General features: G+C 36.5%; 3 protein-coding genes across 3 annotated transcripts; 1 reads left to right on the top strand and 2 right to left on the bottom strand.

The window, feature by feature from the left end:
• Positions 1-1,098: 1,098 nt before the first annotated feature.
• Positions 1,099-6,567, top strand: PKNH_1003000 (conserved Plasmodium protein, unknown function; the record flags this gene model as incomplete). The annotated part of the gene is made up of 1 exon (XM_002259479.1): positions 1,099-6,567. One exon carries the CDS (start codon positions 1,099-1,101, stop codon positions 6,565-6,567), a length of 5,469 nt encoding a protein of 1,822 aa, XP_002259515.1.
• Positions 6,568-8,246: 1,679 nt separating this feature from the next.
• PKNH_1002900 (uncharacterized protein) lies at positions 8,247-9,585 on the bottom strand (the record flags this gene model as incomplete). Its single annotated transcript, XM_002259478.1, has 3 exons — positions 8,247-8,712; positions 8,887-9,212; positions 9,523-9,585. 3 exons carry the CDS (start codon positions 9,583-9,585, stop codon positions 8,247-8,249), a joined length of 855 nt encoding a protein of 284 aa, XP_002259514.1.
• A 3,573-nt stretch (positions 9,586-13,158) lies between these two features.
• PKNH_1002800 (KIR protein) lies at positions 13,159-14,770 on the bottom strand (the record flags this gene model as incomplete). Its single annotated transcript, XM_002259477.2, has 3 exons — positions 13,159-13,482; positions 13,738-14,586; positions 14,741-14,770. 3 exons carry the CDS (start codon positions 14,768-14,770, stop codon positions 13,159-13,161), a joined length of 1,203 nt encoding a protein of 400 aa, XP_002259513.2.
• Positions 14,771-17,488: the final 2,718 nt, after the last annotated feature.

Raw genomic sequence — 17,488 nt, 5'->3', positions numbered from 1 at the left:
TTCTTGCATAAAATGCAATCCTTTTCAATGCGCAAAAGGTGAATGCTGAAAAAGTGTGGAAGAAAGGAAACAGGCATGGGGGAGAGTCTAAACAAATCATGAAGAATTTCCGGAAGCGAAAAAGTCTTACACATTCAGGAAAAGTAAATCGCAAATAAAAAATAAATAAATATCATATTTTTTTTTTTTTTTTTGCCAGAGGGAAGGAAAAAAATACTTTTTAAGCACATCACTCAGTATGCCCTAAGAATTTTCAACTTAAAAAAAAAAAAAAAAAAAAAAAAAAGGACATTCAAAATGTCACTTTTACTTTCGTGTAATTAAGTGGCACGATTTTTCGGGCATTCTAAATGGCTTCTTTTTTATTCTCCATAAATTTCTGGCGCCTTTTATTTTTCTCTCCACTTTTTTGATTTTTTTTTTTTTTTTTTTTTTTCCTCCTTTTCGAACGTTTCCAGCCCCTTAGTTTCACCAATTTGCAAATTTGTGCAAAATTGCACATTCCATTTTGCTGCCTAAGATTGCGCATTTTTTTTTTTTTTTTTTTAAATAAGCCCCTCACACGTAAGTTTGTGGATATATGTATATATTTTTTGAGGGCAATAATTCATCTGGGCTTGCTAACGGCAGTAGGCTCTGTTTATGTGTAAGGAGTAAACCTTTTTTTGAAATTTTTTTTTGAAAAAGAATTTTTTTTTTTTTTTCCCCCCCCCTTTGAAGATGCGATGATACATCGTCTGGAATGACGATGCGCATCGTTTAATTATAAATTTGACACGTAGTAGAGCTCCCGTCTCATTGCCTCGTGGGGAGTACCACGTAGGGGTAGCACTTGTTAGCAGTGTGTTCTTGCGTTTACACGGCCTACCTGTCTAGGTGTGGATTTTCCCCCAGCGTGTGAACAGATTGAATTTGCAGAGTGGAGAAGTAGCCAAGAAGAGGTATATAGTGGAACGACGATCATCACCATCATCATCATCACCATCATCATCATCACCATCATCATCACCACCCTCATCACCACCACGACCCACACCATCACCACCCTCTACAGCAGTTACCCCCTTTTAACATCATGCCCACGTCGTGAGAAAAAAGATGGAATCACGGAAGGGAAGCACAAGTAGTGATTTGAAGGGCGAGACAAAGAAGAGTGAAACGAAAAAATGTTTTACAAAACAGGGGATTCCTTCCGTAGGGAGTAACCACAAAATGAGAAAAAATTCCAACGGTGAAGAAAGCAAAAAAGGGAAAGACTTCCCAGAGAAGGAAAATAAGAATTGCAGCAAAAGTGAGAAAGTGGAAAAGGGGGCAATGGAAAAAGAGACAAACGATGTTGATAGCAATTTAAGTTATAAAAAATTAAGAAAGAAATTAAATAATTTAAATTATAAGGGGTCATTATGCCTGTCCTGCACACCATTAGTGCAAATAATTTTTGATGATTTGATACAGGCCATTCAGAATTTCCAAAAGTTGTCTGATAAGTATGAAGACTCGCAGAGGAGATACAAAGAGTTGGTAAAAGAAAAGAGAAAGAACAACTCTCAAATGGAGTTAAAAGAAGGAGGGGATGGAGAAATTGGAAACAGTTTGTTCCTGAGTGGGGAGTATCGAGAAGGGGACGACAGACCTAATCAGGTAGAGGCTGGAGTTGTCCCTGATGAGTCAAACAGAACAGCTCAGAATGAGCATAGCCTATCCGGAGCATCGAAACAGTACGAGCACAAGATTTCAGAATTGTGCAAACAAGTGGAGGAAGAATGCAAGTTGAAGGAAACCTATATGAAGGAAAATAAAAAGTTAAAATTCACCTTGGAGATGCTACAAAATGAGAAGAAAGACAAATTGGATGAATCCACGGAGAACATATCTGCTGATGATTTCTCATCCTTAAAGAACAGAACTAAATCTTTTGACGATTTTGAAATTGACAAAATTAAGAAAAAGGAAAAGAAGTTGTGCCAAATGGGAAGCAGCCTAATCAATGAACACACCATATCGTTAGGAAAGGAATTATCCTACTACAAGAATTTATGTAAAGAGTTCAAAGTGGAGATAGATCGGATAAGGAAGGAAAGTGATGGGGAGCATCCCACCCAGGGAGAAAACAAAAAGGGTTGGACAGATGAAAATGCCATTCAGGGAGAACTCTTAGTGGAAGAGAAGAATACAGAAATAAAATACCTGAAGGAAAGACTAAGTGAGTACGAAATGGAAATCAGAAAATTAAACGAACTGAGGATGATGAACGATATTAAGGAGAAGAAGGAGTTCAGCGACGAGGAGTCGGCATGTGAAAGCACTTCAAGTGAATTTCTCAACGGGGAGCACACGATGTGTAACTTCGATCCGGATGAGGATACCTTAAGTGGGGATATGCAAACGAAAAATGGAAGCTCTGTGAGGAAGGACAGCAATTTAAGCAAAATCGTAAAATCAAGGAACAGAGAAATTTATCATCTGAAAAATAGGGTAAAATTGTTGGAGACAGAACTTCAGATGAAGAACGAAGAGGAGAAGAAGTATGAGAAGCTCCATCGGGTGGGTGATAACAGAGCTGGAGAGCTTTTAAATGATAACCCCTCCAATGGAATGGATATAAAGGGATCAGGTAGCTACGGAGTGGAGGAGGAAGAGATGAGGAAGCGCAGAGAACTTGAAAGAGAACTGCAGGAATTGCAATCCGTTCTGGAAGGAGTGAAAGCAGAACTGAAGGAAGAAAAAAAAAGAAGCGATAAGTATGAAAAGAAATACAATGAAGAAAGATGTGAAATTGGCATTTTGAAGGATGAACTGAAAAATTTAGAAAAACAAATTAAAGTGAAGGAAAGTGAATTTAATCTGAACAAGAATACAATAAATAATCTAAAATTGGAATCAGCCGAATTTAATAACATCATGTCTTTTTCGAACGAAACGAAGAAGCATCTGACTGAGTATATTCACAATTTATTAAATAAGTTGAGTGAAGGAAATGACAAAATGGACGAGCTGAAGGATGGAAATATACTACATAAGCAGAAAATAGAAGTGTATAAAAATGAAATTAAAAAGTTAAAAGAGGATTTAATAGATTCCAGCAATCAGGTAGACGAATTCGCATCCCTCTTGGATAAGAAGGATGAAGTTATCCAAGGTTTTAAGGAAAAGTTAGAAAATGTAAACAAGCAGTATGGAGATTTGACTATACAATACAATGAAGTATTAAAGGAAAATAAAAACTTACAGATAACGAATTCATCCCATAGTGCGAATAGCACCTTAATCATTCAGCAACTGCAGCAGGAAATTCACATGCTAAATGTAACAAATAGTCACTTGAAAAAAATAGAGGATGATTACAAAATTATTTTACAGGAAAAAACGATCATAGAAGACGCAGCTATAAAGATCCAGTCTGAATTGAAAAAGTCGGTTGATAAAATTAAAAACTTAGAAACGTACATACATACGTTGTCAGTGGAAATAGCTAATTTGAAGACACAAAGGGATGATTCACTAGATGCACTGACCAAAGTAGCCATCGACAAAACGCAATACGAAAATGAAGTCATCCAAAGTAAGAGCATAATACACGATTTGAGGAAACAACTTAGCGAGTACAAAAGCAATGTCAAACATGTGGAAAATAACATTTGCGAAATAAATAAAATGCATATAGAAAAGGAGGAACAAGAAATTATGTTAAAAAATGAAATAAAATCTTTGAGGGAAAATTTAAACGAAAAAACTATCAAGTTGGAATTGCTGCAAGAGAAGGAAAGCAAATTCGAACAGAACACCATGGCGTATAATGAATTCCACATGGAAGCGCAGAAGAAATATAACTCCTATGAGAAAATGATTCAAAAATTGAAGAAAGAAATCGACGAGCTGACTATAAACAACAATGATAATATTATAATTATCGAAAAATTGAAAAGTGAGCTCGATACTCAGCAGAGGAATAATGTGTGTGATTTTTCGAAGACATTTTTTCGTAGCGCAGAGGACTTGGTACGTGCTGGTGGGGTTGATATTCCTTCCGGAGAGGATTGTAATATAGACAAGGAAGAATTCCCCAATAGGCACTCAGAGAGTGACCCTATACGGGAAGAACGTAACAAGACAAAGAGCGATAAACCGAAGGGAGATTTCTACCAAATGGACTGCACTAATAATGAGCAGTCAAAGGATGAGAACGAAATGTATGACTACGATGACGACTTCACCATCTTTATCAACTCGAATAAAAACAGTTTTGGCAAAAAATATAAAAGTGGCACAGAAGACAGACAAGAAATAAGAATAAGGGAAGATGAGGAAGATGGAATTATAGATAGCTTGAACGACCTGCTAGATGATCAGCGGATAAATGGACTCAGTCCAACAAACAAGATGATGACGGATGATGGAAGCAACGTAGGTGAAAGCAAGGAAATTGATCACTACAATGAGAAGTTTGATTCTGTGGGAAGGAACGAAAAATCAGGGAATAACCAAAGGATGAACGAATCGGAAAGTTCTTCCAACAGTAGAAGTTCTAATATGGATTTCCTCTCCTTTAGTAAGAAGGAAAGAAGGAAGAAGAGTGCGACAGGGGGAGGCCCCAACCTGGGCAATGATCAGTCGACCGTAACATTAAAGGGCCTGACATTGTCAGCTCTAAACAGTGGGAGTAACAATCATAACGACGGTGGTAAAAGCGGAAGTTGGAGGAAGAATTCCCACATGGGTTGCACAGGAAGTGACCGCGGTAGTAGCACCAACAGAAGCAACAATCGCAACAACAGCAACGACAGTAACAATAGCAGTAGCCGCGCCACCGTGCCCAGGGACAAACTGTGCAACAATCTGGACGACTATTGCGGAAGTGAAAACTCCTCATCCTACCTGGGGAATCACGATGTTTCCCTCTTTAACAGTTCCAAGATAAAAGATATTTTTAATTTGAAGTCAATGAACAAGGGGGTTAAAAATGGCCACTCAAAGGATGAGAAGAAATTTGTCAGGGGTACATCCCAACTGAAGGATGCAAATAAAAAGAACGCATACGATATAAGTGGTAGTAAGAGTAAGAGGGAGAAGATGACCAGGAATGAATCTTACGAAGATATCCTGTTCGACTTTAAGCGCGATTGGTCTGTGAGGGAGGACGAGCCTAGGGGGGAAGTGGTCAGTGGGGGAGGTGCAAGAAAGGGTTTGAAAAATGGTTCGAAAAATGGTTCGAAAAGTGGTCCGAAAAGTGGTCAAAAAAAGGATCCACGAAATAAACCATCAAATGAATATCCTGGGAACGACTCGGAATCCCTTCCATATGATAAGACATATCAACAGAAGGAGAAAATGAATAAGATAAAAAATAGGCAAAATGGAAAGGATGATTATCGAAGTAAATATCCCGCGTACAACACGGACGAGGATGATGAGACAGAAAATTATGTGGAGAAAGAAGGGAAGGGCCAAGATGATAATTATGGAAAAAATCAATTAAGGAAATCGAATTATGACACAAAAAATTTAAAAAATAGCGCAGATTATCCTTTGAGGAAGGGGGCATCATCGCGAAAAATTACTACACTGCAAATGTCCAACAGTAAGAACAAGATTAAGGATTATTCAAGTGGAAGTAAAAAGAAGAATGATCTTGTTGATTATAATATACAAAGGAGTACAGCAAGGGATAAGATAATCAACAGGATATCCAAAGACGTTATTGATACACGTGGAAAAGCGAAAAAAGAAAGCAGTGGCAAGGATTACTATAACGATGACGAAGGGGATAAAAGGAGTTACAATTTTATTTCTCAAACGAGTTACGAGGCTAATAGTAACACCAGCAGCATTCTGCTGGACTCAGTCAGTTCCGACTTTGCGCAGAGTAGCAGTGTAGAACAGTATAACCATTCCGTGAAGAAGAAACCAAATGAATCATTGAATTATTTAAATTTCAAAAAAGAATCAGATTATAACAATATTTTGTGCAGCTCGAACGATTCTCATATTTTGAGTGGAGCTAATAAATTAGGAGGGAAAATCCCTTATGGCAAAACATGGGTGGGAGAAAAACATGGAAGGGTCGACAAAATAGACATGGTAAGGAAAAACAGTAATAGCAACCCAAATGAGAAGAAAAACGAGTTGTTAGGTACGGAAGAGGGAGAAAACAATTCCTACCGCAATGTAAGCTCCCCCTTTGGAGAAAAAACCAATAATAAAATTGAGAAGGCACACATGAAAGAGGTAGACATAGAGGGTAAACCTAGGAAGGAACAAATGAATAATAACCCCCCAAATAATCAAGATCTGTACAATAAATATATGGGTGTTTTACAAAGTTTAAAAAGCGAAGAAATGGATGCATCTGTAAACACAACTAATAACGTAACCATCGACTTAACCAACGACTTTAGCAAAACACAGGAAAATTCCACCTCTATTTTGTCTTCCTCCAAAACATTGCAGAAGGATAGCGTGTTTAGTAATTTATCCAAATTCAAATTTAATGAAGAGCTGCACGAATATAATTGTGACCCCCTAATGATTATCAAACCGATTGAGGATTCAAACCGGGAACCGTACTAAAAGGGCTGCTCTCATTTCAGCATCGAAATGGGGTAATAGTATTTTTTCTTTTTTTCTTTTTTTTTTTTTTTTTTGTGCATGTCAACCGTTTTCGGTCATATGACATGTTGGGGATAAAATATTTTGAGATAAAATTCTGCGGATGAAGGCATACACATATGGGTGCCGCCACATCGATGCACCCATTTGTGTTTACATATTACCGCCCCGTGGAATGTGCTCTAATCTTCCTATACAAAATCGCCCAATCGGAAAATTGTTTCTGTTATATGGAGTTGGAAAAATGGGGATGCAAAATCCGTTGTTTAATTTGGCAGTCTTTTTTTTTTTTTTTTTTTTTTTTTTTTTAACCCCTCTATTTTTTTATGTCTCATTTTTTGCACCGCTTGGGTAGATTCGTGCGCAAAAAAACTGCGTTTGTGGATTATGTTGGTAGATTAATCAACAATTGGGAGTAGGGGAGACCGTTCATTTGTTTCTCTTCCTCTATTGTAGACTATCATAAGGCTGTCTTTTCAATTTTTGTGAAGTAGGCCGTTCAATTGATAAGACATTTACAATGTGTAGGTGCTAAGTGGGTTACAAAATGGTTGAGCAGGCAAAATTGTGCCAAAGGAAAATATGCACACAGAGAAGATATTTTGATTGGTGAAGGGGAAATTTTCGAAAGATCCAGAGGAGGGGCAATGTTAATGCGTATACATGGTTCTGTTCGCCTTATTTGGAACAATGCGAATTAAAAGAGGTGAAATGAGGTTGACAGGAAAAATATTTAATTTTACAAAAATAGGCACCTTTCGATAAAGTTTGTAGGTGTGCATATATATATGTATTAAAGAGTTGGTAATTATTTTGCAGAATACGGTTGGTATCCATATGCTTACAAAACGGATTTTATAACTTATGGTTACATTGATTAAAGAAAACGGCACACATTAAAACAAACGTATGCAGTCATGAGGGGGTGCACATACGTACGTACGTGATTGATCGTACGCCACACATAGGCATAAACTTCTTGGTGTACATATATAATTTGCACACAATTTTGGGGGGAAGGCACTACACATATATACACATACACATTAAAATGTCATTCTTAATAAATACTTATTAAAAAAAAAAAAAAGAAAAGTGAAACGAAAAATGAATACGGGGGGAGCGCCCTCAAATGATAAGTGGTGGTATACAGATAGTTAAGTAAATTTAAAAAAAAATAATTAAAACGGGGAATGGGAAAAGCGAATGAGGTAATAGCACAAGTGGGCTGGTGATCAAAAAACAGAAACGGACGCACAGTACGGGTACCCATATACGTGTACATGTATGCGTGTACACATAAACTATTACATTGTACCAATATGCACATGTCGAAGGCGCCGAGGGGGAAACTTAATAAAACGGGGGAGAACCGTGGGTTATTTATCCAGGGAGAAATACACATATATCCAGATAATTTACACGGATGGGGGGTAGAATGCAAGCGATAGATACACGCATCCACCGAAAGTTATACATAAAAAGAGCGTTCCTGTAAATGTTTGCATAACGAGTTAAATCTTTTTAATAACAAGTTAATTGTTCTTCATAACAAGTTAAATGTTCTTCATAACAAGTTAAATGTTCTTCATAACAAGTTAAATGTTTTTAATAACAAGTTAATCGTTCTTCATAACAAGTTAATCGTTCTTCATAACATCCCTTTGACAGAGAGGGCATTGCCTCCTCTGGGAGAGCCACTTCTTGGCGCACTTCGTGTGGAAATTGTGTAAGCATCTTAATTCAAGAATATCATCCTTCTCGACAAAGTCGGATAGGCAAATGGAGCAGGACTCGTTCTTTAATTTTCTGTCTGGTGAATATTTAAAGGTAGGGATTTCTGCGAAAAAGGGTTTTGGCACTCCTTTTTTTTGTTTCGGAACATTTTGATGATATGGGAAAAAAAAGCAGAACCATATGACTGTAAAGAATACTCGGAACACACATGACAGGATAATAGACCATGATATAAACCACAAGTAGAAGTTTCTTGTGTACTTCCTTGTCATGACCATTACGATGGTCCCTGTGATGAACCATAAATAGTTGAGCAGGCTAAACCTCTTGCTCAGTTTCCATCCCTTGGAGCTGGTGAGTCTTCTCAGTCTTCAAAGAAGGGGGGGGAGAGAAAATGAGCAGTGATGATGTGGAGATGCGGCTTTCTCTCAATCATATATACATAAATGGGATTCTCATATAAGGGTAACAGAATACATATATCCACACATAGCATTCTCGCACGAATGCGTTGCAATAAGGTAGAAAAAGCTAATTGCTTACGCGTGAATGTGCATCCTCTCATTTTCCATCTTATACTTCCTCAACAGGAAGTACAGGAAAAATCGGATGGGGGCCTGTACAAGCTGCAACAAACTGTTAATTACAATCCACCATCTTAGGATCTCATTGCATGAGCACTCCTTCCAGTGTATGATTAGGTACGCCAAGTAGGGGAAGGAAGTGCTGATGCTTATTACAGCTGAAATGAGATTTATTCTTTCGATAAAGTACAATGAGTCACTTGGTGCAGTTGCTATAATATCCATTATCGGGTCGGCATTGTTCTGCATTTCTTGGTCGGTGGCTGTCATGTAGTTTTTCACAAACTGAAGAGGAGGAAATAAATGACAAAAAAAAAGAAAAAAAAAATCAGTTGGGGAAGAAGCACAATTAGCAAATGGTCACACAACTGTGTAAGCATAAATGATCACGTCATGTCTAACGCATCTAACAACGAGTTCATCATTTTCGCGAATAATATTTCTTGTTATTCTTCTTGTGGAACATGGGATTTGGACGCAACGGGCGCTTACTGTGGGGGTCGTTCAGAAGGAACTCTCACACCCCTTCATGTCACATCAACCTCCACAAATATTTGCGCTTCTCCATGTCCTTCCACTTCTTTCTCTTACTTACATGTGAAGTCTTCACGTAAATTCTTCTGATATAAGCGCGTACTGAATTTTCCGTTTCTGCCATTTTGGTACGATATTAAGCGTTTAAATGAAGCAGTAATGCTTATTCATATATTATTACTCTTGTGCGAGAAAAAAAAAAAATAAATAAGCTCTGGAAGGGGGAGGGGCGGAGAAATTTGAGAAGTTTTAATTATCCACGCAAATTGTACTTTCATAAAAATAATGTTACATTAATGAAAATCCATTCTCAAAAAAAATGGTTTCTCAAAATGGGAAAAAAAGAAGAAAAAAAAAAAAAAAAAAAAAAGGTATAAACAGGCGGGGAAACATGTATAAGAGGCGGGAAGAGTACGTGGCAGGGTAATCAAACCACATTATACACGTACATTTTGTGCGGCTCAAAGGTAAAAAATAATTATATGCATTATATACTCGTATGTGTAAAGATGATTACGCGCGCGCATGTAACATTGCATATGTGTATATAAATGTAAGCGCGTTTGCGCACATATGTAGTTACTTATACGCATATATTTACGAGTTTATATTTTTTTCTCATACATTTGTATTATGTATTTGTATATACATAGGCAAAGGTGAAGCAGTGCGTGGCATCGCTCACTACATTTGCACACGTACATTAAGGAAAAATGGGAAAAAAAAAAAAAAAAAGGGAAATGGGAAAATATGAACGAGTGGAAGAAAAAATCGCAAATTGGATGTTTATGGAAACTGGCGCAAACAGTTCAACACAAGTTTTGCAAGGAACGCAATGCCGACGAGTGAAAACTTACCAAATTTACGCAGATGGGAATTTCAAGCGTACTTTACAGAGCTAAGTGTCTGGACGTGTGGATTCCGTAAATGCGTGTTGCGGAGGTGGAAGAATGAATCAAAACTGGTGTTGTTCGTACGTCACAGTTGCGTATTTATATCACACTCGATTATAATGTGGCACGAACGCCTCTGCATATACAGATACTTGCGCCAATCCCTCACTGAACAGCTTTTCAGCGGGGCGCAGTTCTGTTACGAGCTACGAGCGTTTTATTCTCTTCCCGTAAATCTTTGCAGAAGGTAGGCAAGGGAAGAGTTTATCCATGTAGCCGCGAAACATAGGGCAGTGCTCGTTTTTTCCCTCCAGGATCTTTCAAATGATAATTTTTGTATTCCCAAAGAAATGTTCAAGGGGGGGGGTAAAAGTTGAACGCAACTGTGTAAAAATTTTAACTTTGGTATGCGCAGTTATAGAGGGGAAAATGAAGCATAAGAAACTCGAATGGCGAAAAGTTAAAGCTCGGCACATGCTACATGGAACTATAAGTATTTTTATATAATATTATACATATGCATATAACGTTCAGGGAGATAATGACGTACGATGAACAGATTGTAACGTTTAAAAATGTAGGACTGTACGTTCTTATTTTATTCGTTTCTTTCCCGTAGGTTTAGAGAAAAAATAAAATAAAATAATTGTTCCTTTTTAATACTGTGTTATTATATAAATTTCGGTACTTTAAATAACAGAATGAACAAATGAACAAATGAACGAATGAACAAATTTTCAAACGGAATTTTTTTTATTTTTTTAATAGTTTACTTTGCCCAATTTGAAATGCGAAAACGTAAATGTGACGGGTTTATACCTATATTAAGGGAAAAAAAATATATGTATAATCTCCTCGTTAGCGGCTTAGTTTTAATGCTTATTTATTCAAGTAGATCACTCAGGAAGTGTATCAGGAATGCCGTAGAAGGGGAAAAAGTACGAACAAGTAGAAAGAGTGAAAAATTAGGAAAAAATGGTGAAAAACAAGTCAAAATAAAACTAAGTAAAAAGAAAATGTATGTACTTTAACTGGTGCGATAGTGTAAAGCAGAATTAAGACGCCTTTGTCATTGCATTATGAATATGTCATTCGCGATAGTTATATATAGCAGGTCTTAAACAACACTAACATTTGAAAGCTTATTTTAATGGTGTTGCATTTCTGTAATGATCAATGAATGGGGAAAACATATATATGGAAGGAGGATGTAAATGTGAACGTGGGAAAAAAAAAAAAAATTATAAAAAAAGACTCATCTTCTGTAAATGGAATTATCCCCATCTCATAGTTTTAAAATGAGTGACAAATTCTCTTAATCATTACATATACATGTATGCATAGGTGTAGGTATGTTCATATGTGTGTGATTAAAAATTGAAGTGCTCTCTTACTGTACAGTCCCATATTTTTCTATTAGCTAATCCAGTTATTAAGCCTTTTATGTACAATTTATGAATTCGCAGTTAATGCGTAATAAGGTATCAGGATGAGAGTAATTATAGATGTTTGTGAAAAATGAAAGTTAAAGTGAATAAGGAAGGGGAACGATTTTTTTTTTGATAAGTTTTTTTTTTTTTTTTTAAACGTATGGTATGTATATTTGCTCGATTATAAAAATGAGTTGTAATTACTATTGAACCGTGTCTTATAGTTTTTTTCTTTTTTTTTTAAAGCGAGAATTTATTTATCTCCCTTTCTGAGTAACGGAATAGCAGAGGAGGGTCAGAACAGATAATGTAAAAATTACAGAAATGTTCACCTGAACTTTTTTCCATTAAAATGCGACTTTCTTTTTTTTCTCAGCGTTACTATGAATAAGAGCTTTCTCTTGTGGTACAATTGGGGCGCATGTGCATATATGTACATATATGAATGTACAATTTTTCTTCTTCACTCCGTAAATTTGTGAAGAGCATTTCAGAAACCGTTACATGGCTATGCCCCCTTTTCGTAATTAAGCAAGTGTTCCTATTTCACCTTTTCTCTTAAAAATCTGAACGTGCAGTAAGGATTAACACTCTCCGAAATGGAGTTAGAACGGAATGTACTTTTCACATAGGATTATACTGTAGATAGGGGCAAGTTCCCTTAACCCATTTTAAAGGGGTCTTCACCTTTATACTAATAAAAGGTGAAACACGCTTTAAGCAGGAGAACATTGTCCTACGCTTCAGAGGGGCAGTTTGCTTGTCATATTACATCCGTAATAAAAATTTTGATGTATTTTCTATTCTTATATCGGTTCTGTTTCATGCAAACAAATATCAGGTGAATTCCTCTTACAATGTAATAATAACATGGATCTAAATATGCGTTGCAATGATGATAAAAAAAGAGGGAACAAAAAGACAAGGCCTGACGTCAAATCACACCAAAACTAAAAAAATGGCATAAGGGGATGCGAGATCCTCTGCGACAAACACATATTAGTGAATCGGTCGTGCGCAATAATTATACACTGCAGAAAATTTATAAAGAGAAGCAAACACTTTTCTTTTGATTCCCTTTTACTTTCTTTTTATTTTTTCTTTTGTTTTGGCTACTGTGAATTCAATTTAATTTTTTGTTCTTTTTCTTTTTTTCTTTTTCTTTTTTTCTTTTTCTTTTTTTCTTTTTCTTTTTTTCTTTTTCTTTTTTTCTCTTTCACATATATGGATTACACATGAGTGTAAACATATTCAAAAAATACAAAAAAAAAGGAAAAGGAAAAGGAATAAAGAAAATGAAAACAAAAAAAAAGAAAAGGAATAAAAAAGGAAAGGAAAAGAAAAGGAAAAGAAAAGGAAAAGAGTGAAGGAATATTACGTAGCATAATAACGTATATTTCCTTGTCTTCTATTATTTGTTCCTGCCCTTCCTTTGGGTGGTGATGGTCGACCTCGTCCATCATTATAGATGGTAGAAACATCGGTCGAGCTACCACCTAAGGTGGATGATCCACCACCACCACCACCACCTAAGGTCGTGGAACCGTCGTCTCCTAGTGTAGAAGAATCATTGTCTGTTAAAGTGTCGTCAAAGTGTTGAAAATTATGTCGACCAGTAGATCTTCTTCCTCTTCTGTTGTTGCCGTTATTGAGTCCACCAAAGAGGGAGTTTTTTATTCCATCAAATATGTTAGTATACTAAAAAAAGAAAAAAAAAAAAAAAAAAAAAGAAAAAGGGAAGAACATATACATATGTATACATGTATGTATATATATATGTATATATGCATGTATGTACCTATATATATGTATATATACATATATACATATATATATATATATATATATATATATATATATATATATATATATATATATATATACTTATATGTATGTATATGTGTATACATATATGTGTATACATGTATGTGTATACACGTATATTTTAATTACTTTGTATAAAAAGAAACCGATGGTTGGTAATCCGATCGTGGCAATGGTACCACCAGCTACAGCACCAGGTGCGATTGTCGAGTCGGAGCCCGTGGTGGCAGTGCTACCATCTGTCACGGCTTCTGCGCTTCTACGTCTTGCTTCTTCCTGGATTAGTTGCTGCTGCTCCCTGGTCTGCTCAGGTCGAACAAATGTAGTTGACCGTGTGGATGTTGATCCACACATCGAACTTAAATCATTTGGGAGAGTAAGGTCCTTATATGTTGTGCTAAACTTGGTGCAATATTCTATGCCCCCCCCATTAGGTTCCAAGCAATAGCTCTCTATTTGACCATATGCTAAAGCAGCATTACGTAGGTATTCCTGTAATGCTTCACTACAGGGAGTGTCAGCATTCTTCGTGTTTAACTTTTCTCCTATTGTAGTGTAGTCTTTATAATAGTCGTGTACTTTCTTCTCCCATATGAAAAGGTCCTTCTTAATTTTGCTAAGCTCAACTTTACATGTCTGATTATAACCAATTATGTCCCCCAGCTGTTGGCTAACTATACCCATCAAGCGCCAGAATGAATCTTCACTCTCCATACTGTTATAGAACAAATCCCCCAGGTAGTAATATAAATAATAACAGGGTGAAACATCTTGCGAAATGTTTTCTTTTTTTTCATACACATAACAGAAATATTTTGCAATGTCCTCAGCATCACTTGCAATATCATCATGTCCCTTTAATGTCTGTTCTACACTTGAAATGGAACCACTACCACCATCCTTACAAGATGTGTCTCCGGAACTGTTGATTTCAGATTCTGCTACTTTTGATGGGAACACCCTCCTCATTTCCTCCTCCTAAAAAGAAAAAAAAATGTAAATAAAGGGAGCGGAATAAAATGGAATATATTCATTTATCTACTAACACTATATAATAAATGGAGCACTATACATAACATGTATGTATGTATGTATGTATGTATCCACACAATTATGAATGAAGATATTTAACCGTCAGTATACTCCCAGATGACGCCGACATGGTAACATTACTTAATATACTATATTTTATTTTGTAAATAATAAAAGTTTTATTTGGGAAGTTAAACTTTCTTCTATTCTGGACGTTTGTTTATCTTTTCTTTATTTTTCCCTCTCCCCCTTTTTCTTCTTCCCTATGCTCTTACTTTTTATCCTTCTGCCTCCAGTTCTTTTTCTTTTCCTTTCCTTCCTGTTCCTTTGCATCCCTTAGACCCTTTCCTTCTCTTTCATCCTCAATAGATTTCTTCTACTTTTTCATTCAGAACATTTCATTCTTTTTCCATTTTTACTTTCCTACCTACTCTTCCTTCCTTCTCTTTCCTTTTCCTTTTCCTTTTCTTCTTATTCCTTCCTTTCCTTTTTATTTCCTTTTCCTTTATATTCCTTTCCTATTCTTTCGAAGACTATGTTCCTACTTGTGAATGTACATTATTCCAAATATAGTCGAACCATTATATTCCGAAGTAGAACAAAAAAAAAAAAAAAAAAAAAAAATGTTTTTTTCTTTCTATAAGAACTATTATAATTCATTAACAGAAATATACACTGAACTACAAAAAATGTATGTAGTGCACTGCATACATGGAAGAATCCCTCATCTCCCCTAAAAAAAAAAATATCATTTATTCATATGTTTCAGTGAACAAAAGGTGGATTAAAAACACAATAAGTTATTTCTAAATATATATCTCATATCAAAGGAATTATATGAAATAATTATGATGGAATGCATACATATATGCATTTTTTCACATAATAATAATGCATTCAATATATATTCCATACTCCACATAATCCCCCTTTTCGAACAATTAAAATTATTCAACAAATTATAATGCCACTCCACTCTTCTCCTCCTCCTCATTGAAACAAATAAACCGTAAACCTTATTCTAACACCCCTACAACTTTATTCCTATACCCTAAATCCTTATTCCTATATCCTTGATCCTTATTCCTATACCCTTGATCCTTATTCCTATACCCTAAATCCTTATTCCTATACCCTGAATCCGTATTCCTATACCCTAAATCCTTATTCCTATAACCTAAATCCTTATTCCTATACCCTGAATCCGTATTCCTATACCCTAAATCATTATTCCTATACCCTGAAACCTTCTTCCTATAACCCTAAAATCTGATTCCTTTACTCTGAAACCTTTATTCCTATCCCCTTGAATACATATCCCTATTCCCTGAATTCTTATTCATATAACATGAATACTTATTCCTATACCTCTGAATGCTTATTCCTATACCTCTGAATGCTTATTCCTATACCTCTGAATGCTTATTCCTATACCTCTGAATGCTTATTCCTATACCTCTGAATGCTTATTCCTATACCTCTGAATGCTTATTCCTATACCTCTGAATGCTTATTCCTATACCTCTGAATGCTTATTCCTATACCGCAAATACTTATTCCTAAACCCTGAACCCTAAACCCGGAACTCACCTTAAACCTTAACCCGGAACCAACTTTACCCTTAACGCGGAACCTACCTTATCCTTAACACGGAACCAACTTTATTTTTAACCCGGAACTAACTTTACCTTTAACCCGGAACTAACTGTACCTTTAACCCGGAACTAACTGTACCTTTAACCCGGAACTAACTGTACCTTTAACCCGGAACTAACTGTACCTTTAACCCGGAACCTACCTTATCCTTAAGCCGGAACCTACCTTATTTTTAACCCGGAACCTACCTTATCTTTAACCCGGAACCCACTTTTATCCTTAATGCAAAACCTACTTTTACTCTTAACATGGAACCCACTTTTATTCTTAACCCTGAATCTACCTTATCTTTAATGCGGGGAATACATAACCATGAAAAACGTTTTCCCATACTCGGGAACTACCGTATTTTTAACTGGTAACCAACTTTTATCCTAAACCCGTAACCCACTTTTATCCTTAACCCGGAACGAACTTTTACCCTTAACCCGGAACCTACCTTATCCTTAACCCTGAACCCACTTTTATCCTTAACCCAGAACCCACTTTAATGCTTAACCCGGAACCCACTTTTACCTTTAACCCAGAACCCACTTTTACCCTTAACCCGGAACCTACCTTATCCTTAACCCGGAACCTACCTTATCCTTAACCCGGAACCTACCTTATCCTTAACCCGGAACCTACCTTATCCTTAACCCGGAACCTACCTTATCCTTAACCCGGAACCTACCTTATCCTTAACCCGGAACCTACCTTATCCTTAACCCGGAACCCACTTTTACCCTTAACCCGGAACCCACTTTTACCTTTAACCCGGAACCCACTTTTACCTTTAACCCGGAACCCACTTTTACCCTTAACCCGGAACCCATCTTACCCTTAACCAGGAACGAACTTTACTCTTAACCAGGAACCAACTTTACCTTTAACCCGGAACATACGTCATCCTTAACCCGCATCATACGTCATCCTTAACCCGCATCATACGTCATCCTTAACCCGGATCATACGTCATCCTTAACCCGGATCATACGTCATCCTTAACCCGGAACCCACCTTACTTTTAACCCGGAACCCACCTTACTTTTAACCTGGAACCCACTTTACTTTTAACCCGGAACACACTTTTATCCTTGACCCGGAACCCACTTTTATCCTTAACCCGGAACACACTTTGATGCTTAACCCGGAACACACTTTGATGCTTAACCCGGAACACACTTTACTTTTACCCCGGAACCAACTTTTA

The sequence above is a fragment of the Plasmodium knowlesi genome (assembly GCF_000006355.2).
Source record: "Plasmodium knowlesi strain H genome assembly, chromosome: 10".
NCBI lineage: Eukaryota > Apicomplexa > Aconoidasida > Haemosporida > Plasmodiidae > Plasmodium > Plasmodium knowlesi.
Note: the sequence above shows the minus strand (reverse complement) of the source record. Positions and strands in the feature narration are given on the sequence as shown.